The sequence below is a fragment of the Trichechus manatus genome, unplaced genomic scaffold (genome assembly GCF_000243295.1).
Source record: "Trichechus manatus latirostris isolate Lorelei unplaced genomic scaffold, TriManLat1.0 scaffold00096, whole genome shotgun sequence".
Classification (NCBI taxonomy): domain Eukaryota; kingdom Metazoa; phylum Chordata; class Mammalia; order Sirenia; family Trichechidae; genus Trichechus; species Trichechus manatus.
In genome coordinates, this window is record NW_004444032.1 from 10,303,676 (window position 1) to 10,324,232 (window position 20,557).

At 36.7% G+C, this 20,557-nt stretch overlaps 1 protein-coding gene across 10 annotated transcripts in view; it reads right to left on the bottom strand.

Moving 5' to 3' along the window:
- Positions 1-781: 781 nt before the first annotated feature.
- Positions 782-20,557, bottom strand: part of KMT2E (lysine methyltransferase 2E (inactive)) — an 87,216-nt gene continuing 67,440 nt past the window's right edge. For all 10 annotated transcript variants that reach the window (XM_004382614.3, XM_023737072.1, XM_023737071.1 and 7 more), the window contains 12 exons: positions 13,822-13,986; positions 13,177-13,485; positions 10,290-10,544; positions 9,979-10,123; positions 9,179-9,429; positions 8,808-8,864; positions 8,113-8,676; positions 6,772-7,055; positions 5,795-5,883; positions 5,562-5,687; positions 5,284-5,381; positions 782-4,355 (listed from right to left, as the gene is read on the bottom strand). In XM_004382614.3, coding sequence (XP_004382671.1) covers positions 2,841-4,355; positions 5,284-5,381; positions 5,562-5,687; positions 5,795-5,883; positions 6,772-7,055; positions 8,113-8,676; positions 8,808-8,864; positions 9,179-9,429; positions 9,979-10,123; positions 10,290-10,544; positions 13,177-13,485; positions 13,822-13,986 — 3,858 coding nt within the window. In that variant the 3' untranslated portion in view covers positions 782-2,840. The remainder of the gene's footprint in view (positions 4,356-5,283; positions 5,382-5,561; positions 5,688-5,794; positions 5,884-6,771; positions 7,056-8,112; positions 8,677-8,807; positions 8,865-9,178; positions 9,430-9,978; positions 10,124-10,289; positions 10,545-13,176; positions 13,486-13,821; positions 13,987-20,557) is intronic.

A 20,557-nucleotide genomic window follows, 5' to 3' on the forward strand; every position in this document is an offset into this window, starting at 1 on the left:
CCATATAGTGATGCCGTCCACGATTTCCATAGGAAACACACAGAATGTATTTGTATCTCCGTGAGTGTATACAGATCTTTACCAGGGCAACAACACACTTGAATAAAATTTGACTAGTGCAGTTTGGGCCCATGTTGGAAAATAAACTGGATTGTTATTAATTTTGAAAGTGTCTCTCCCTTGTGATAAAAAAGTCACACTAGTTAATAATATAGACACAGATTGCTCTGTTGTTGTTAGGTGCCATCAAGTTGGTTCTGACTCATAGCAAACCTGTGCACAACAGAACAAAACACCACCCAGTCCTGCACCATCCTCATAATCGTATGGTTAAGCCCATCATCTTTGCAGCCACTGTGTCTCTAGGAGAATACATTTGTATTAGGAACAGTATAGTTTTAGCAGGGTCTTGGTAACTTGTTCATAAAGAAGGCATATAAGCTAAATGAGAACCATTGGTTATGCAAAACCTTAGAATAGCCAGCTTATTGAGTTTGGTTGAATGTCCTCTCTTTTCCCTTTTCTAGTCTATGTGAAGTTTTCATGGAAAATGATAGGCAGTGGAGGATATACATGATTGTAGTAAATTCAGAAGCTGTTTGTCTAGCAGTTGGCTGACAGAATTGCCCAAAGGCAGAGAAAAAATGGATGTAGGAGCTGTAAAAAAAAAAAACCACAAATTTTTGAGGTGAAAACTGGTTTACTAACTTGCTGCTGCTTCCTGTACCTGAGCCAGACATAACTGATTAACAGGAGAAAGTAAGGCCACTGTTGCTACTAGGGTAAAAAAAAAACCTTCAGTTTGCGTCTGTAGTTGAAATTGTTTATTAAATTCTATTTTTTCCTCCCATTTAAAAAAAAATTTTCGTGAAATTTTTGTAGAGGGTAGTATTTGAGAGCGCGTATGTCCTCACCAAGGAGTCAAAAGAATTACACAAAAGCTTCTGCATACATTGTTCGGTGTAGTAGGCAAATTTAAAACTGAGGAATTAAAAATCTTTACAAGGATCATCCTTTTAAAGAGGTGAATGTTGATATTTCACCATGGTAGTTAACTGCATTCCATGTTTGAAACTATCTGAGGTGGGTGATGCGAAGCCAGTTCTCAGTCGAATTCTTTAGTGAATACCATAAGTAGAATTTTGTTTGACAAGTAAAGGATGGCAAAGTTGACCTAAGTTCTTCTAAATCTTGAAACTTAGGGTTAGGATTGAGCCCTAACAAGAGCTGTGTTAATCTCACCATCATCACTAGCTAATTTTCAAAAGGAAATGGAAATTAAAAGTATAAACATGATTTTACTATCGAATCTTACTCAGTCATTTTTAGTCTCTTTTTTTCCTCCGATGCACAAATTAGTGTGCTGTGCCAAATTATGTCAGGTAATTGGATAGTGAAAAATGTATTGACAGATATTGTCATTACTATTGGATACGCTTAAATTATCCTCCTGAGGTAGAAGACAAAGGCTGGGAATTTCTTATTTTTCCAAAGTAATAATTAGCATTTTATATTTTAGTAATAAAATGTTCACTTGAGAGATCTTAGAATAATAATGCCTTTTTCCTTTAGTTTTATAAACCCAAACCAAATTTTTAAAAAAAGGTATTTCCCACTTGTTTTTATACTATAGCTAGGTGGTAAATGGTAAGGTTTTCAAAATCATTTTGATTACTCAGTGGTACATTTCAGTCATGTTCTAAAATGTACAAATTAAATTTTCCTATGTTTTTAGGCAAACTAATTTTCAGAGTTGTTATAAATTGCAGTCTATAACTGTATCATGTGTAATGCATTAATAGTATGGATTCATAATGTCCGATACGTCAGAAAATTTGCATAGCATGAATATTTAGAAGTGTCCTATGGCTCTTGTTCCTGCAAAAATGACAAGTTAGGAACACGGTGGGAACAACCAACCCCTTATTGCCTCCTGACTCTTGCTGCCGTTAAAGTGAGGTAGTAGTCACTACAGAAAATCAAAGCCTCCTTACAAACTGTATTTGAAAACTGTAACTTTTGTTACAGTTGTAACTTACCTAACCAGACCCCAATCTTAGAAGTTGTATGGGACAATTTGGTAAAACTGACATAATTGTGATTTATTAACATGAATTAAAATGCCCAACCAGTGCTTCAATGTGACAGTATATTTAAAATAAAAAAGAAATTAAAGTCATATACTGTACTACTTTCACAGAAATCACACAGTTTTGCAAAAGACTTGTCATATGTACAATGCTATATATCAAATGAGAAAAGCTGTAAGCAGTTATATACGCAAAAGAAATGCAATATTTACAGTTTATCAGGAGACATTAGAAATCATCTATACATTAAATTACATTTTGCTTGCAAATAACCGATAAAACAAAACGGGCCATGTCCACACCAAACTATAAAAATTTGTATTGCATTTTTTTTTTTTTAATCTAAGATGCACCCACAGAACTTCTGACAGAAAAAAAAAAAATCCTCATAGTGCCATTACTTATCTGTGTACTTAATGCATATGTATAAAATAATACAGAAAACATTCACTAAATGAATTTAACGGCAACAATAAAATTTAAAGATCATGTAGCATCAAATCTACTGCCAGAAAAACAGCTGGAATGTTCACTTACAAAATAAAGATACCTAAATACTGGCTTAACAGCACATTTTAAAAGGAATTTTAAAAAGCAAAAATGGGAAAAATACAATGAAAGAGCACTGGTGTTTTGTTTTTGTTTTTATACAAAGTTTCATGTACAAGCTTTAAAAAGTACCTTGATAGGTACATATGAAATATACAGTTTATCTTACAGAACATTTAAAAAAAATGTTTTTGGAGTCCATTAATGCCACCCTGAACCATGGTAATTGTTCTGAAATGTTGGTGGCACCTGTGCTCTGTGAATTGGAATCTGTCCAGGCACTGGAGATGCCTGCTGAGGTCCCTGAACCCCATGTGGCAAGGCCACAGAGCCAGGATGCGGACAGAACCCTGAAGCAGTAGGTGTTGGAATACTGTTTGGTCCTTGGGGCTGGAGATGAGGACCTGCGACTGGTAATGGACAATGTGGCCCTGTTCCAGAAGGCTGGTGTTGGGGTCCCGGTCCCAAAGTGGTATGATGTGTAGCTTGTGAGGGGTACGGTGGTACAGCTGGATGAGCACTTGAAGGAAAAAGTGGAGGTCCTTGATGAGGAGGTGGGTGGTGTAAGGCTTGAGCTGATGTGGGATGATGCCCAGAAGCCAAAACACTGGAAGGTGGTGGTGGAGGAGGAGGTGGGGGTACTGAATTTACAACATGCTGGTGTTGTACCTGTAGACCTTGGAGTCCTGTGGGAGGATGGGGAGGTGGATGGTGATGAGGGGCAGGACCTGGAGGTGGAGGAGGTGGCGGTAAATGATGTCCAGCAGTTTGAGAATGAATATGTGACCCAGGGGCCACAGCATGAACTGGCCCTACTACATGTGCTACAGAGTGTTGCTGATGGGAATTTGGCTGTTGTACAAGGTGTGGTCCTGGAGCAGGTGGTGGTGGAGGAGGGGGTGGGACGACAGCAGCAGCAGTTTGATGGTGAATAGTAGGGTTCTGAGAGGGCAAAAAATGCCCTGGAGTAGCATGGTGTCCTGGAACTGTTTGCTGGCTTGTGGTGCCAGGAAGTGCTTGATTTGGTCCTGATGTAAACACAGTTTGTTGGGAAAGACTACCTTTGAGCTGACTATAATTCTGAAAGTTTGCAGACGGCTGCTGGTTTTGATAGTAAGACGAAGAAGAAGGAGGCGGAGGGGGTGGAGGGGGTGGTGCCGTGCTGTTCAGACTTTGTTGGTTAAACTGGCTATATGTTGCTGAAGATTGTCCTGAGGGTGTCTGTGTAAATAATGCTCCAGAAGTTGCCTGCTGAGTATTGGCTTGAAGGTTCTGTGCTGCTGGATAAAAATTTCTCTGAGGCTCTCGCTGTGGTGTTCCAACTTGAGGTGACTGTGAGTGATGAGGCCTATAGGGAGATCCTAACTGTTGTGAAGGAGGCTTTGGTGAAAGATAACCATGCTGTACAGGTGTGTGAGGCGTCGAGGACTTTGGAGGATTTTCTATGTGGGGTGATGGAGGACAGTGCAACTTTACTGGTGCAGAAGGCAGCTTTTGTGAAAGTTGCTCGGATGAACTGCGAAGGTGTGGCTGAGGAGGATGATTCTTTGAAAGTGCTTGGGTGTTATTTGATAGCTGTTTTTGTTGGAGCTCTGTTTTTACGTGAACACCATTCTCAGCTTCTGGTACAGTAACTGTCGCCTCCCAATGGGAATCTGGCTTTGTGAGTATTTTCCCATGTGGCTGAGCAGGAACTATAGGTCCAGGTGAACTAGGCTGTAAAAAGATAACAAACCATATTAACCTTATATATTTATACAAATGTAGCATTTTATGTACCCTGAGGTTTATTCTGATGGGTATTTAATGTTATTTAAATATTACTTTTAAAAAAGGACAGAGAATAGGACAGGTTTGAGAAGTCAGTTTTTTTTTTCAGTAGTCCAATAAGCTCTTGTAGTGAGCTTAAACTGAATTCCCTGAATTACTTTTTATTGAAAACAAGTTAAGGAAATAATAGTCTTTGAAACTGAATCTGCCCTTTTTTCTCTAAGTAAGGAACCCTATTTTGGAGCTTAACTTAAAGAACCCTAAAAACCATAAACAGTTAGCAAGTTTGAATGCCATAAATGAAATTTCTAGACCAAACCTAATGATGAATTGGCTTAGGTAACTAAACTTGCTCCCCCAAAACTTTCAATTTTTTAAAACTTTTTTATTTTCCTTATATTCTATTCAAATATAAGTAATCCAAATATAGACTACTTAAATGTATATGATGTTCTTTTACTTGGGGGGAAGAAAAAAACAATCTCAGGTTCCTAATCTGTAGTTGCCAAAGCTATATCTGTCACACTGGACTGTCACATCTTCATGGCCCAAGATGGAGCGGAGCTATCATTATTCCTTATAAATGAATGTCACTCAACCTTAATTGGTTGGTCAAATATTTCATGAAAAAGGTATGAACTTCCTAGAAACCACTAGACTAGAGGTGGAACTTTTAGAGAAAATGTAAGCTATTGAAGTGTGCAAGAATGAATAATAAGTAAAGTAATTAACACAACTGTGTTTGACAGAGAAAAAGCATCTAGAAATCACAAACTGATACTTGGGTACAGACAGCCAAAAAAGGAAACAACTGCATTTTAACATCAACCTTTCTGAATGGCTACTTTACTTTCAAAGGGTGTAGTGTTATTACCTTGCTCATTTTTGAAGGACTTTTACAAGTCTTTTGATAAGTATCTGGGGATGGACATTCATCTGTAGTCGTGGGTTCTGGGTTTTCAGGATCCAGGTCTGTAAAACAGAAGAAACCTAAGTAAATGGAAAATTACATGATACATTTTGTCTTTATTAACACCACAAAGAAATTTACATTGTACTATTCAAATCAACTTTTATAAAGGCTTGCTTTCTTCTTTCAAATTTAAAAAGGTGTTTAAAATTATAACCATGATAGGTCATCTGCTTACTGACCTTCCGCAAGTTCACTGAAAGAAGGGACTGGGCCCTTAGGTTGCAACTGGGGAATGTGATTTGAATGAGATGAAGGTGAAGACTGAACATGACTCGGTGAACATGAGATACATGGTGATTCTCCCCCTAGAGATGAAGCAGAAGCAGACCCAGAGAGCATTAGAACTGCAAAGAACAAGGATACAGACTGATTAGCTGATTCCACTGTTTGGTGAAGGAACAAGCTCACTTACCACTGTCTTTATCTTTTCGGTGGTCACTGAGAAGTAAAGCTCTCTGATAACTCCTTTCTCTCACTTGTTCCACTGAAGTTGAGGCAGTCCTTTAAAATAAAATCATTATTGTTAACTGGAAGAAGCTCTTAGTGGTCAGTATGTCCTCTCAGAGCAAGACTTTTGCTTGACTGGGAAAATACTTTGGTGTTAAGCTTTCAAACCAGCTAATCTTTTTTTTTTTTTTTTTGCTAACAGCTCCCAACTCTGAGATTCTTATCCCCATTTATTTGAAGAACTCAATCAAACTCAATTCCTTTGTCTTCAGCAATTTCTTGGTGAAAAGACAAAGGGGGGAGTTGAAGGATAATGTGCTAATATTCAGAATATCACTTCAGTTTATCAAAGGTACCAAAATATACCCGTAACAAATTACTTGTGTTGGGATTGTAAGGCTACTAGGAAGCTCTTAGGGGTAAGGGGACAAGGGAACAAAGGGAATGTGGCCTCCTGCTCTATACCAAGACCCATCCTATATCTAGCTTCTTTTATTCCTACTGAAGAAACACTAAACTTGGTGGTTCTCTGAAGGTAACTAACTGGAAGGGGTTGTAAGGAAACTGCAAGATACTGACTCTGATAACAGTTTTCTGGAGAGGAATACGTGTGTGTGAATAAAATGAATAAGAGTAAACACAACGGACCTTTAACAACAATGACAAATATTCAGCTGGTTTGAAATCCTATCAGCAAGGAGGATCTTTCAAAATTATGGCCACACATCTCTATCTACTTAGCCTTGGGAGAAGAACAACGAATAGGAAGGCAGTTCATTAACAAAAGCTTGTTCTTTTCAGGGTAACATACAGCTCCATTCAAAATCAGCTACGTAAAAAGTTAAGATCCTGACTGAATGATAAAGATACAGACTACTTGAATTATAAGCTGTATCTCTTGTAGCTCTAAAGCCACCAATTAGGTTTTAAAAACAGCTTTACCATTGAACTTCTGGTTCATTCTTCTCACTGGCAGAAGCTTCCTTAGCAGGACAGTTATTGCTGGTTTCTTCAGAAGTAGCATAAGCAGCAGCTGGTGTTGGTAAAGGTAGGCTAGCAGTGTTTTCTCCCTGCTCCCCATTTTCACTACTGTTGGCACACCCATCACCAGTGCTGTTCAAGTTTCCACTTGGATGAGGTGATACACTAACCAGTGGAAAGTTTTCTGCTTTAGAGCCACTTTTCCTAGCTTCACGTTGTCTCTTACGATATTCTAATAGAGAAACCTTAAGCAAGAAAGATAAGGAAATCTTTTATTCTTGTTACATATGTCAGAATAATCACTCTTTTTATTTAAAAAAATTACTGTATTTACATTAGGAAAATTACGTAAAATAATTGGATTCTGAACAAATAATTAACAATTATCAAATGCCTACTATATGCCAGGCATTGTACTAAATGGTTTACATACATTATCTCATTTAATCCTCACAACAACCCTATGAAATAGGTATATTATCATCCCCATTTTACAGATGAGGAAATTGAGTAACTCACTCACTCAAGGTCACACAGCTGGTGAGTGTTGGAGCCGGGATTCGAACCTAGGTCTTACTTGAAAGCCCGTGCTCTTTCCACTATACTACATTGCTTCCCACAAAGTTGCCAACTGGACTCTGTTATAAAAATTAAAAGCACACATCACTAAAATTCTTTGACTTGCAAAGCAATAAGCCTGTTAACAAAACAAGTGTTGTAGTTTTTCTCCTTCCTCTGAAACAAGGCATTCTAATTGTCTCAATATATCTGCCAACCAAATAATGGTGCTAAATCAGGGGACTTACATTGCTAATAATACCACTTATTTATTTTTCATATAATACTTATCTATTAGTACAATAATTTTCAAAATACTCTTCCATCCATGTTCTTAAGTACTATATAGATATTACGAATGAGGAAGGAGGCATTTCTTCTATACAGGGCTCCCCATTCTATGTAAAGTAAGGGTGAAAAGAGCATAAATAACATTCAACTCTATTTGGTTGGAAGCAGGTATTAAAGTTACTCATTTGGTGAAATAAATCATATCTGGAAATTTTGGTCTCTGAAACCATGCTCCTTTTCAAGAATTTTCTAAATCATTAGAATTTTTTTACTTTTTATGTAAACATTTTCCAATTATGTGAGCATTTACAAAACGTTTAAAAATGACATCAAAAATATAACTCGAATAACTAAATTACGAATGCCTTACATAATATACATTATAGCTACTCATTACCCTCAGACTTATAAAAAAACACTATTAAGAAGAGTATAAATTGTTAAATTTGTAACCTTTTTCTTTTGTGGTGGATTCTGGGGTGTGCAACTTCCGTCAATCAAATTGTCATTAACGGTCCGTCCAAAACCAGATACAAGCCCGTCTTCTGAAGTACAAAACACAGCTGTTTCCATAAATATGCCTCTAGTATCATCCTGCATCAGGCACTTTGACTCACTTACTCGGAAGCCTCCTCCAACCTCCAACTGATGTGAGGGTGTCAGATCCCTCAAGTTTGAGTTTACTGAGAAATTAACTCCTGTTCTATCAGGACTCTTTACCCATGAGGAATATAACGTGGCCCGTCCAGAATGAGTAGATTCCAGTTGGCTGGTAGACTCAGTCCTGTCATGTGTAGGTGTTTCCATGGTTTTATGTAAGGCAGTTTGCTCGATTGCATCGAGTCCCAGTTGAAGGTCTGTTACTGGTTCCTTTTCTCCAGGGCACTGTCGACTGACTTCGGTCCTACTCCTTGGGCTGGTATAACCAATAGTCTTTATTTCTTGCAGACCCATTTCAGTTAAGTTAGAATTTCTGAAAGGCCCCAGTGTTAACATGGTTGAAGATCTGTCATATCCCTGTTTATAGAATTTAAAAAAAAAAATTACACAAATAACCACAGCTTGATACTGCTTATTTTAAAATCTACCAATAATTTAAGCAAAATAATGATACTAGGAAAAATTCACCTTTTTCTGTAACTCCTTACCTCTTGACTATAAGTGCGTCTCTTAATTTCTGGAGAACTTTCTGGGGAAGAAATATTCTATATAAAAAAAATTAGAAGTGATAATTAAAATATATTGCCAAGGCCATGATTATTTATAGAAATGAAAACTTAAAATGAGAAACTACTACAGACTTTGGTTTTAGACTTGTCTATTTTATTTCCATTCCCCAAATAAAATATATGCTTTAAGGTAAATTTGATACATGTCACTTAGTCTGACTGTGTATCAGTAAGCAACTTATTTTAATGAAAAAGTTTCAATTAACATTAAGTGCTTGTTCCCAGTTTTCTCTGTTAGTTTCTGAAAACCTTTTTTCTACCAAGCACACTAGTTCATTTACATTTCTTACCTCAAAGTGCATGCTATTTCCTGGTGTACCAGGAGTCACTGGGGTAACTGGTGAATATATAGGTTTATAACCATTTCTATAAGTTTCATCATCTGATTTCATCCGTGGAGGAGTAGCAAATGATGGGTCTATAGGAGTAATATCTGTGTGAGTTGGTGTAGCATAGGGTGAAGGAGTAGGTGTGGAGGTTTCGGAGTAAGCAGAATCTAGTAACTGATAAAGTCTTCGTTTTTTCAGTGGTGTAGTTAAATCTGTTGGTGAAAATTTGTAAGAAATTACACTGCTGGTATTTGCTGTAATCTATAATATACTACATTCTAAAAAAGATGAAAACATCAACAATACTAGTTATGATGACTCCCCCCTCCAATCTAAATTTCATGGTTTTTAAGATAGTATTAACATAAAGCAGTCTCCTCCAAATTAGTTAACTTCACTATTAGCAAATATTATCTTGTCTGAAGGCTTACAGGCCTAAGGGTTTCAGAGAAATCTTACAAGTACTGGTGTTACTTTAACTGATTTCTTAGAGTCCTTTTCAATCTATCTGCACAGCAGCCAATCCAAAAGCCAAAACAGGCCAAAAATTCAACCATAAATCACAACAAACATGGTATTGCAAATTAAGGTTTTTATGTCTATATTCATCAAGAAGGCTGGAGGACAGAAAAGAGAAAGTAACATGACAACGTGAACTGTTACTGAAATAACACAGCAGTAACTAGAATATGCCTGTTAAGAAGCTATGTATAATCTTGCCACATTCCTCACACTAAAACAATACTGAAAAGAAATTCTACCTGGAAGGGAACAGCTATCATTTAATAGTAGTGGACTTTTACTTTCACCATTGACTGTAGGACTTCTGGATCTTTCTTGATAGGGTGAATTAAATCTATGTAAAATTGTAGAATTTTCTTCTTCCAAAGCTTGTTTCAGCCATCGCTGGAATACATAAAACAACAAATGGATAAAAATCAATTTTTAGCTGTATTACATGGCCTATAAATGTAGAGCAGATTCCAAAAGCATTTCACTACTAGGGATGATAGTAAGGAATGAGACTGGTATTTGGCTCAGCCTAGTTTTTTATATCCCAAGAAAAGTTTACCTTCTTGCATGAGCCAGAAATGTTTTCAGTAGGTTCTTTTCTTCTCCTTTTTTCTGAAAGGAATGGTGAAGTAAATCGAATATAATGCTTAGGAGTAGAGTATACATGGGGACTGTAAGTGAGACCTGGTAAAGAATTGAGCTGTGTAGCCAACACTTCAGGATCTGTAGTTATGCGCAGAGGCCTTTCTGAAAGACCATCTGAAGGTTTTCCTGTCTTCTCATTCTTCTCACTTAACCATTCATTGACCAAGTGCTAAAGAAAAGAAAAATTTGGATCACTATATATATAATTACACAGATCCTCCTATATAGAATATTCTAATAAATTTGAAATCAATATTTTAAAGTGATATGGTGAGTAAATAATTAACAAATGATGTCCAAATAATACAAGTGACTCAACATTTCCTTGATTATCTCATCTGTTATTCCTAAAATTTTTTACACAATACTATTCTGTAGGAACAAAATGCATGATTGCTATTTAAATTTATATACATAAAAACACTAATGCTTTTTAGTACAGTAAAATCTCAGGAGGCTTCAGTGCCAATTAATAAACACAAACATTAAATTTAGGTTTGTAGCTGCTTCTGTTACAGGTTAAAAAAAAGTTCAGTTTAAACTCTGACTTTAAGCAGTGCTTTTCAGGAGGTAAGGCCATGGCACATACTGTTCAAAGAAAGCTGTGAGCATTGAGAATCAGTGATTTAAGGGGTTTGACTCTCTCTGATGTTTTGAAAATTCACTTAATCATTTTCTTAATTCTGCTGATACTTTGATAGACAGTATACATAATTCAGTCTTTAGTGGCTATCCTCTGAATGATAACTGATTAATGATTACTCAAATTTAAGATTATGTTTGTCAGCACAAGCACTTGTTTTGTTTGCTGTCTGGGCATTCATATCTTTTCTATCTAGATACCAAATAATACTCCTTTATATTGTAAATGTAATTTATAGACAATTTGGGAAAATAGTACTGTGTGTGTGTGTGTGTATACACACACACATTCAGAAACACACATTAAAAAAACAGCCTACATTTTATCTTCCAGAAGTAACCACTATGAATATTTTGGCATCTTGCTGGCATTTCTTGTATGTGTACAGAAGTACGTTATTCTATGACAAGCAATAGAAGGTAGTGGAGAAGCACATGGAGTCTGCCTGGGTGTGATACTTACACTGTGACCTTGAGCAAATTATATAATCTTTCTACACCTCAGTTACCTTATCTGTAAAATGAGTCATAATAGAACCTAGCTTTACAAATGGGGTTGTGAGAATTACAACAGTTAACATATGTAAGGCTCTTGGGAAAATGCCGTCTTAGGAAAAAAAAGCTGTCGGCATTGAGAATCAGTGAGTAAGGGGTTTGAATATCTCTTATGTTCCCGCGCTTTCAAAATTCACTCAAATCATTTTCTTATTCTGCAATTCTTTGATATACAATATATACAATTCAGTTTTTACTGGCTATATGCCACCAACGTATGCCAGAACAGCATCTGGCAGAAAGTAAGTAAGTGCTATGTATTATTAAAGTGAATGAAGCCTTTATTTTAGGGGAAATCATGATTATTTGATTCCCCTACTCTGTCAAACAGTATGTTGTCTAAAATAACAAAATACCATACACAGAACCTTTGGCCAAAAGCAGCTTCTTAAGAGAATCAGGACATAGATAGCAGCCCACATCTCAGACCAGGGACAGGCAGGAGCCCACATCAAACTAGGAATTTAAATCAGCTTCAGTATCACAGTAATAGTCATTTAATTAAATAGGGATCATGCCGGTTAGATACTTGCTATTGAGAAAGCAGCTTCTTACATTCTTTTATCCTGAATTTTTTCCTTTTCACTGATCCAAATTACAAAGAAAAGATGGAATTGTTTCTTTTCCTTCCAAGCTGGGCAAAAATGACAGCTCATTTTTAAAGTATTGGTTTGCTTGCTCAAGCTATGTGGTGCAGTAGAGAGCATGTGGTAGAGAACATGGAGAGGGCTGTGTTTAGATCCCAGCTCTCAGTAACCCGGTGATGACGGTACAGCAGGTAAGTTACTGAGCATCTGCCATTAAAGTTACTTCTCGGTTTAGCAACACACCTACAAACTATACTGATTATGTAAGAACAAAGACAAATGACATTTCAAAGTATTTTGTTACAGAAGTGTGTGAAACAAATGTTTATGATCCACCTCCCTCCCCAAATAGCCTAAGGATGACTACTTTGGTGTTTCTGCTCCAGTCTGCTGTATTCTACTTCAGTCAGAGTAGAAGAAAAACAGAAGCTTCATAAGGCTATTCTGTTATTCCTGAGCTGTGAAGCTCAGGTTGGTTTAACCCTATGTATAGTTTTCCATATATCAGTTCATTCAATCTGACAGTAGTTTTTCAAAGACTTTTATTCATGAATTGATCTAAAACTACACTTCTTTAAAAGTTTTCACATTCTTAGTACATTCTGTTGAAATCAACAATTTATTCACATTTAATTCTTGTAATCTACCTATACAATGGAATTTATTTAAAAAAATACCAAGAAGGATAACACATCTAAAACCAGTTGTTTCAGAGAAGTATAAATTTACTATATAACATAGGCAAAATTATTTGAATAATGATGAACTGTAATACTAAAAGGACATCTTGACATACTGAATAACTTCACCCAATGCTAATATTTATATAGATATATAAAATGCAACTGATTTCAGTCTCGCTAAAACAGCAAGTCTCAGTGTAAAAATCTGCAAGTATAAAAATTATGTCTATCACTCTGTTCATAATGAGACATTATAAATTGAATTTTTAAAACAATAATATAAGACACTGTTGTTAGAAAACTGAGATCTTATTCCATTCATTAAGAATCATACCTTCTTTGTTTTAGGGTACTTTGTAGGACATTTATTAAGCGCTGGAACTTCAGTTTCAGGAATTATTTCAGCTACTGCAGTTTCCGTTTCAGGTTCTATTGCAAGGACAGCATTTTCAATGTCATTTTGTTGGGCGGCAACTTCAATGTCAGGAGAAGATGGTTGGATATCTGAACACATGCTGACAGTTCTGTGTCTCCGACGCTGTTGTCCAATGTGAGTCCTACTCCGAGAAAAACTTTTTCTCTGTTTAGTTCTATTCACTTTGGCAGGGGTTGGCTTGGTAGCAGTTTCTTCTTTTGCTTGTTCCTAATTCAAAATACAAGAGAACAGAAACGTAGATACTATGTTTATATAAGAAAGAAGCTGAAACCTAAAACATTAATCTACTTCAGAAACTACCTTTCACATTTCTTTATGAATTCTGGCATATACTAACTTCACATAATTAAAAACTTTCTTACTCTTAAAAATAAAGTACAGTCTTATATCTCAGCTCTAAATTCTCACAGGATTTGAAAAATCCTATTGAAAGGCTAATGTGTGACTTCATTAAAAATTCCTCATAGACAGAATTAAATCATGTGGAGAAATTTTACTGGAAGGTGCTTAAGTGAAAATAGAACTAGACCTGAATAGTAATACCTGAATAACCTCAGCATCACTGACAATCTGTGCATCTTTACATTCAGTTTTAACTTCAGTTTTGGCTGTGCTGATTCTTTCCAAAGCTTGTTCTCTTCTCTTCTCTCTTTTTTCAAGTCTGGCAAAAGCTTGCAGAATTGCTTCCATTTTCCTTTCTTCTCTTGTCTGGGAGATTTAAATTTTAAGTGACAAAATATTATTTGGAAGTAAAAGTAAAAAATCCAAATGTTTATGGCAAATTTTAAAAATTACTGTAACACTGTTAGCAACAATACTTCTGTGATTGGTAGATAAGATAGTCTTTGAACAAACTTTTAGAATTCAAAACATCATTTCAGTAAGCCCTGCAGTTACAAATACATTTCATGAAAGGAGTTCTTGGATGACTGTTAATGATGAGTAAAACAAAAGCCTCAGAAACTACCTTGCTTTACCAAACTGAAAATCTTTTTTTCTTAATAATACAGAATGCAGCCTTTTTAGAAGATTCAAAGTTATTAAGGTAAAATTGAAAAGCTAAAATTCATACACTTAAGGAGTAAGTATATTATTGAAATTCTGTAGCAGCATATAGTGGAGTTCAAATCATGGCTCTTGTCAGTCATTTACTGTCTCTGTCACTCTAGACAAATTAGTAAACCTTTCTGAGACTACAAAATGTGGTAACTTACACTTCACTGGATTGTTACCGAGTTCAAATAGAAAATGTATGAAGTTTTCAAACAGTATTTGGAAAAATGGTAGGCATTCTGTAAGTGTTAATTATTATTTCTACTTTAGCCCATTTGCCCTCCATTATCCTTATAAGGCATTCCTCTACCTTCTGCTCTTCCTGTCTTAACACTGACAGTTCAAGGCAGGGACTGAGGAACAGCAAGAGTTGCTTTGAGCATCAGTTCTCCTTGGATGGAGAACATTAAAAGCAAGACCCAGAGCCTTGACCAGTGGGCCTGGCAAATGCTTCAGCTCTCAACCAGAAACAGGAAGCACGTCCATCAACTGTCCAGTTCTCCAAATGAAAAGAACCAGGTCCTGAGGCTCAGATCCATTTGTCTTTCCTCCTTTATTGTCATTGATGTGGGGAAGAAAGAAAGAAAGATCAGAAACTCAAGGTCTGGCTGCATGGTCTTGTCAACATTGGAGCTTTAGTTCCAGTAATTATCAGCAGAGATTCAAGACACCTACACTCTGGAAACTACTGCTTACTTCTTCTTGTATTTTTTGTTAAGCTCAGTAAAGGAACAAAGCAGTATGCCAACAAAACTCCTCTGAGAATGCTTATAAATTTCTAAATTGATACAGCAAATTCCCACACAACAAATGTGCTACTCTTTTAAAAGTGTTATCCTCACCCAGGGAACTAAGGTCCAAAGAGGTAAGATTACTTGTTCATGGATACATATCTGCATCTTAGCTTTCTCCTAGTCTGGGATGGGTAATCAAATCAAACTAAATAGCATCTGCAAAATACGCTCGCTCTTGTTTACTGCACACTGGAAGTTTTAAAGCTAAATTCTTTTTTTAGACAATTCTGTGTCTCAGGTCTTTCAAATTTCCTTAACTATTCTCCTTGACCCATTTTTGTCTCATGTCGCTCTCTTAAAAACCCTGTTTCTGTTAGACAGTTGCTGTCGAATTGCTTCTGACTCACAGCAATCCCATGTGTTTCAGAGTAGAATTGCACTCCATAGGATTTTCAGTGGCTGTGAAAACTACTCTTTGGGAAGTAAATCACCAGGCCTTTCTTTTGAGGTGCCTTTGGGTGGACTTGAACCACCATCCTTTCAGTTGGTAGCTGAGTGCTTAACCATTTGCGCCACCCAGGGACTCCTGTTCCTGTGTATTAGGGTTTTTCTAAAACCCTAAATTCGGAAATCTGGGTTAACTAAAAATCATTTTTTAAATAGCTTCACCTGATGAACCAGGTTGGGGGGTAGTTACATCTCTTTAAAAAAAATAAATGTGGGAAAAGTATATTGTTCCGGGGGGGACGGGGGACAACTTGCCTAAAAGGAGCAGGAATCATTTTATATACAAAAGAAAAAAGCTACCCATAAGGCAGGCATCTAGGAAGAAACTTTCTGTATCATTATCCAGGGTTCTGTAAGATAAATATGAATTTATGCCAAAAGACATTTCTTTGACATAGTTCAACATTCACTTGTTTTCAATGGTGGGGGTGAGGGCCAGAATAAAATTCTATGATGTAAAGACCCAAAATCATTCAATTAAAAACTGAACTTCCTTGTAAACAATACAAGTAAATGGTAGTCAAAGCAAAATCTTAGGGATGATTCAAAATTTTTTAGAGCTGGTCAGGGTCTTTAAAAATTAATCTCATTCTATTCTACTAAAGAAACCAAAGCCCATGTACATTAAATAACTCACTCAAAAGCAGAGAAATAATCAAGTTTCCTTGCTCCCAATTTACTCTTCTAATAACAACCACTGACATACTACACATAAAGCAATTACTGGAACTGTTAACTGAGTAAAAGAATAAAGCTGAAAGCACTAAACAGATTTTGTAGTAGTTTTAACCTAGTTTCATCTTAAAGCACAAAAACACTATATGGGTATGTAAACACATCTTTGATTTTCAACATGAAATAAAACATTATTGCATCCACCTACTTTAAATTCCTTAAGGTTCGTGTCATTCAGCTTTATATTCACCGCTGCATCTAATACACTGACATATACCTAAATGTACAGTATCTAATGACTGAGAATTTACCACTCATTTTATAGATCTAACTGAAAAACAACAGTTGTATATATAGCTTGAAGGAGTTGCAGCTCACTGTAGCTGATTAGAGAAATTCCGAGACCTTTTTAACCCCTCAGCAGATTTTACATAGACCCTAACACCTGTGCTTGATGTAATTTAGATCACACTTCTCACATACAGCTACTACTATGATCTGCATATTCTATAACCATGACTCCCAGCCAGTGATTCGTCCAGAACTCAAAGCCGTTTTATTATCTGTGAGCTGGACAATAGATAGAACCTGATACACAATTAGAATCAGACATGGTTGCCTTTTAGGAATACTGCATTAGTTTCTGATACACCATTAATGCTTGAGTGTTGGGTGAGATCTTTCTACAGGTTGCTTTTATGACATGTATCTTAGTTTATGGCTTTACAACAGCAAATACGGAGTATTGTAATTTCCTGTAAGAAAAAAAAGTCTGCTTAATAATAGCCCTTTATAGGATTTCATCACTTGAGGGGTGGGTATTTTGAGAATTTTTATTCCAACTATGTGCTTCAAAGTAGAAACACTGAAACAAAGTCAACCTGAAATCTTACAGCTTTATAGCTGGACGAAATTACAGAGATCTTGTCTAAGCCTCCTGTTCAACAGATGTAGAAAACTAAGGTCTGTATAGTCCAAGGGTTACATAATAGGGAATTGATGCTTCCACTTAGGTTCAGTGTGATATATAAACAGCACTTAAATATACATTTGTAGACTATTTATACAACATTGCAACTGAAACTTCAATGAGTAAATTGTTATTATTCACCCCAATTAGAGAAACATAGCTGATAACTTGAAAGTGAGTAAAAATAAGTTTACGAATTTATGGATGCCATAGTAGCTTTAGAGGGAAGTCTGCTAGTAGTCGGGTCTATGAATTGAGAAGGAAACAGAAAATGAACAAGGGCATCTATGGACTCCTGATTTACTCCTCTACCTTGCCACTGGCTAGGAAGTAGCTTTTCTTAAAAGGGGAAAATAAATACTGCCTAAAATATTAAAAGGAAGGGAAATGCCAGAGCCCACATGCCAAATTAGCCTAAAGTCTTGAAATAGTACAGAAACTAAAACGTTCCTTATGCAAACGTACTTCCTTACCGTTTTTATCAATTAGAGATTTATCAGTCTTTAAAAAATGAGTAAGATTACTGGTTACCAATGAAAATCATTCCAATGTAAGTATGGCTTGTGTGGTATCCTTAGTTCCTCTCCATCATACAATGATTTATTTTATCTTCATAGTACTGTTTACTACTTGATATTCATTATTCCCTGCATTTTGTCCTCTATGAAAACTTCTCCAGAGTGAGGACCTTGCCTTTCTTGCTCACCAGTGTATCAATACCCAGTGCCTCAAATGGTGCTCAGCATATAGCAGACACTCAAATTTTTGTTAAATGAGTAAGAGTTGAACATATATAAAACATGCATCACTGTTACCTGAAGTCATGTAAACTGGAAGAATTTAAAACAAGATTTTGGAAATCTTGATCAAAGCAGCTAAAGCTGAATATCCTAATTTTTAACAGAATATGTATAAAAATAAGTGGGCTCTCTTTTACTATTCAATACCATAATATTTTTAATTACTCATCTTTAAAATTACAGTTCCTAAACACTGATGACAGAAAGCCAGACCTTAGAAAAAGATTATTAACCAGCATCTTATCTTAAAATCTTAAAACAGAATTTCTCAAGGGTTTTTAAACATACAATGTGCCCTGGGAATCTCAAAGCTGGGGATATGGTAGTGTTTACTAAACTCAACTGGCCAAAGCACTCTCTTTTTCATAGAACATCTCAGATTAAAAGAGTTCTGTGGAATACTTTTTGATATGAGTGATGAGGACTGAGTAAACTGTGGCAAGAAATTTCTGCATCCTGGCAAGGTCTCCAGGACACTACATGGACTGTGTTGTTTTTGTATGCCATCCACTTGCTTTCCAACTCATAGTGACCCTATGGGGCAATTCTACAGTTGAACTGCCCCATAGGGTTTCCTAGGCTATAATCTTTACGGGAGCAGATTGTCAGGTCTTTTCTTCCATGTAGCAGCTGGCAGAGTTTTGAACCGTCAGCCTTTATAGATTAGCAGCTGAGCACTTTAGCCATTGTGCCACCAGGGCTCTTTAACCCAGGCCATAGGAAGCTTCATTTAGTTCACACTTAAGGGTGTTACCTATCTTTCCCGAACTGGCTGCTGTGAACATTTACTGAGCATCTAGTTTTATAAAAGGCAAGCATTTTTCTCCCCTAGGAACCAGGACAATGACAATAATAAAACTACAATTTTTTGCACCCGTAGAGCTTATATTCTAGTGAGATTTTATATATATACATAGATGGACTATCTTAGTTGCTTGATAAGTTGTCTCTCACGTTTGTACTCTCCTAAATGGAAAGACCTATGGACTTCAGTTAAGCAATCTGACTGTATAATCGGCCATCAAGTATTACCAAGACCGTATTCCCAGGACACTTACCATTAATGAGGTTATAGAAAACTTGAAAACATATTATTTTAAAAATACTGTATAGGAAGTTTTTTCATGCCATTATAAATGGGGGAGGTGAAGGAAGCCTCATTATAATCTGTGAAAAGTATATTTTTAAATGATCACTTGTTCAATAACAATATCTAACCCCCTTCCACATGCCCTCTGGTGAGGCTATAACCACCTAATCCCACCTTAGCTACCATGTAACTGGGGGATGAGTGGTGCTCTGGTTTGGAGTTAGGTGAGTCTGTACAGCCTACTGTATTTGCAATGCCATAGCTTAACTGAGCTTACTGTAAGATTTTCCCAAATCAGTTTTAATGTACTGCCAAAGAATTATCTCTTACTAGCTAAAGTGGAAATGTACAATAGCTATCCATTCAGTCCTATGCAATTTAGCCACAAGTCTGCTTCTATAAGCAGGTAAGAACTTCTTAAACCCACTGCCGTTGAATTGATGCCAAGTCATAGCGGCCCCACAGGGTTTCCAAGGCTGTAAATCTCTACAGAAGCAGACTGTCACATCTTCCTCCCACAGAGGCCACTGGTGGTTTCGAACCACCAACCTTTCAATTAGCAATCAGCTTTAAGGGGGGGAAAAGGTACCAAAAAACGGAGAAAATGGAGGGAAGAGGAAATGTTAAAGAAGACATTCAGGCTGCTAACAGATACATGAGGAAATGCTAGCGATCACTAGCCATTAGAGAGATGCAAATCAAAACTATAATGAGATACCATCTCAGCCCGACATTACCGGCACAAATCAAAACAATGTTGGAGAGGCTGCAGGAAGATTGGAACTCAGATGCACTGCTGATGGGAATGCAAAACAGTACAACCATTTTGGAAAATGATATGGTGCTTCCTCAAAAAGCTAGAAATAGAAATACTGTAAGATCCAGCAAACCCACTTCTAGAATATATCCCAGAGAAATAAGAGCCATCACTCAAATAGATAATATGTACGTCCATGTTCACTGCAGCATTATTCACAATAGCAAAAGGATGGAGACAACCTAAGGGCCCATCAACAGATGAATGGATAAACTATGGTACATACGAACAATGGAATACCATGCAACAGTAAGGAACAATGATGAATCTGTGAAATACCTCACAACATAGATCAATCTGGAGGGCATTTTGCTGCATGAAAATAAATCAATCACCAAAAGGGAAAATACTGTATGAGACCACTACTGTAAAAACTCATGAAAAGGTTTACACAAAAGAAAAAATCTTTGATGCTTACGAGGGAGGGGAGGAGTGGGGAGGGAAAAACACTAGACAACAGGTAAGTGGTAACTTTGGTGAAGGGTAAGACAGCACACAATACTGAGGAAGCCAGCACGACTTGTACAAGGCAAGGTCACGGAAGCTCCATAGACACATCCAAACTCCCTGAGGGACTGAAACTGCTGGGCTGAGGGCTGGGGACCAAGGTCTCGGGGGACGCCTAGCTCAATT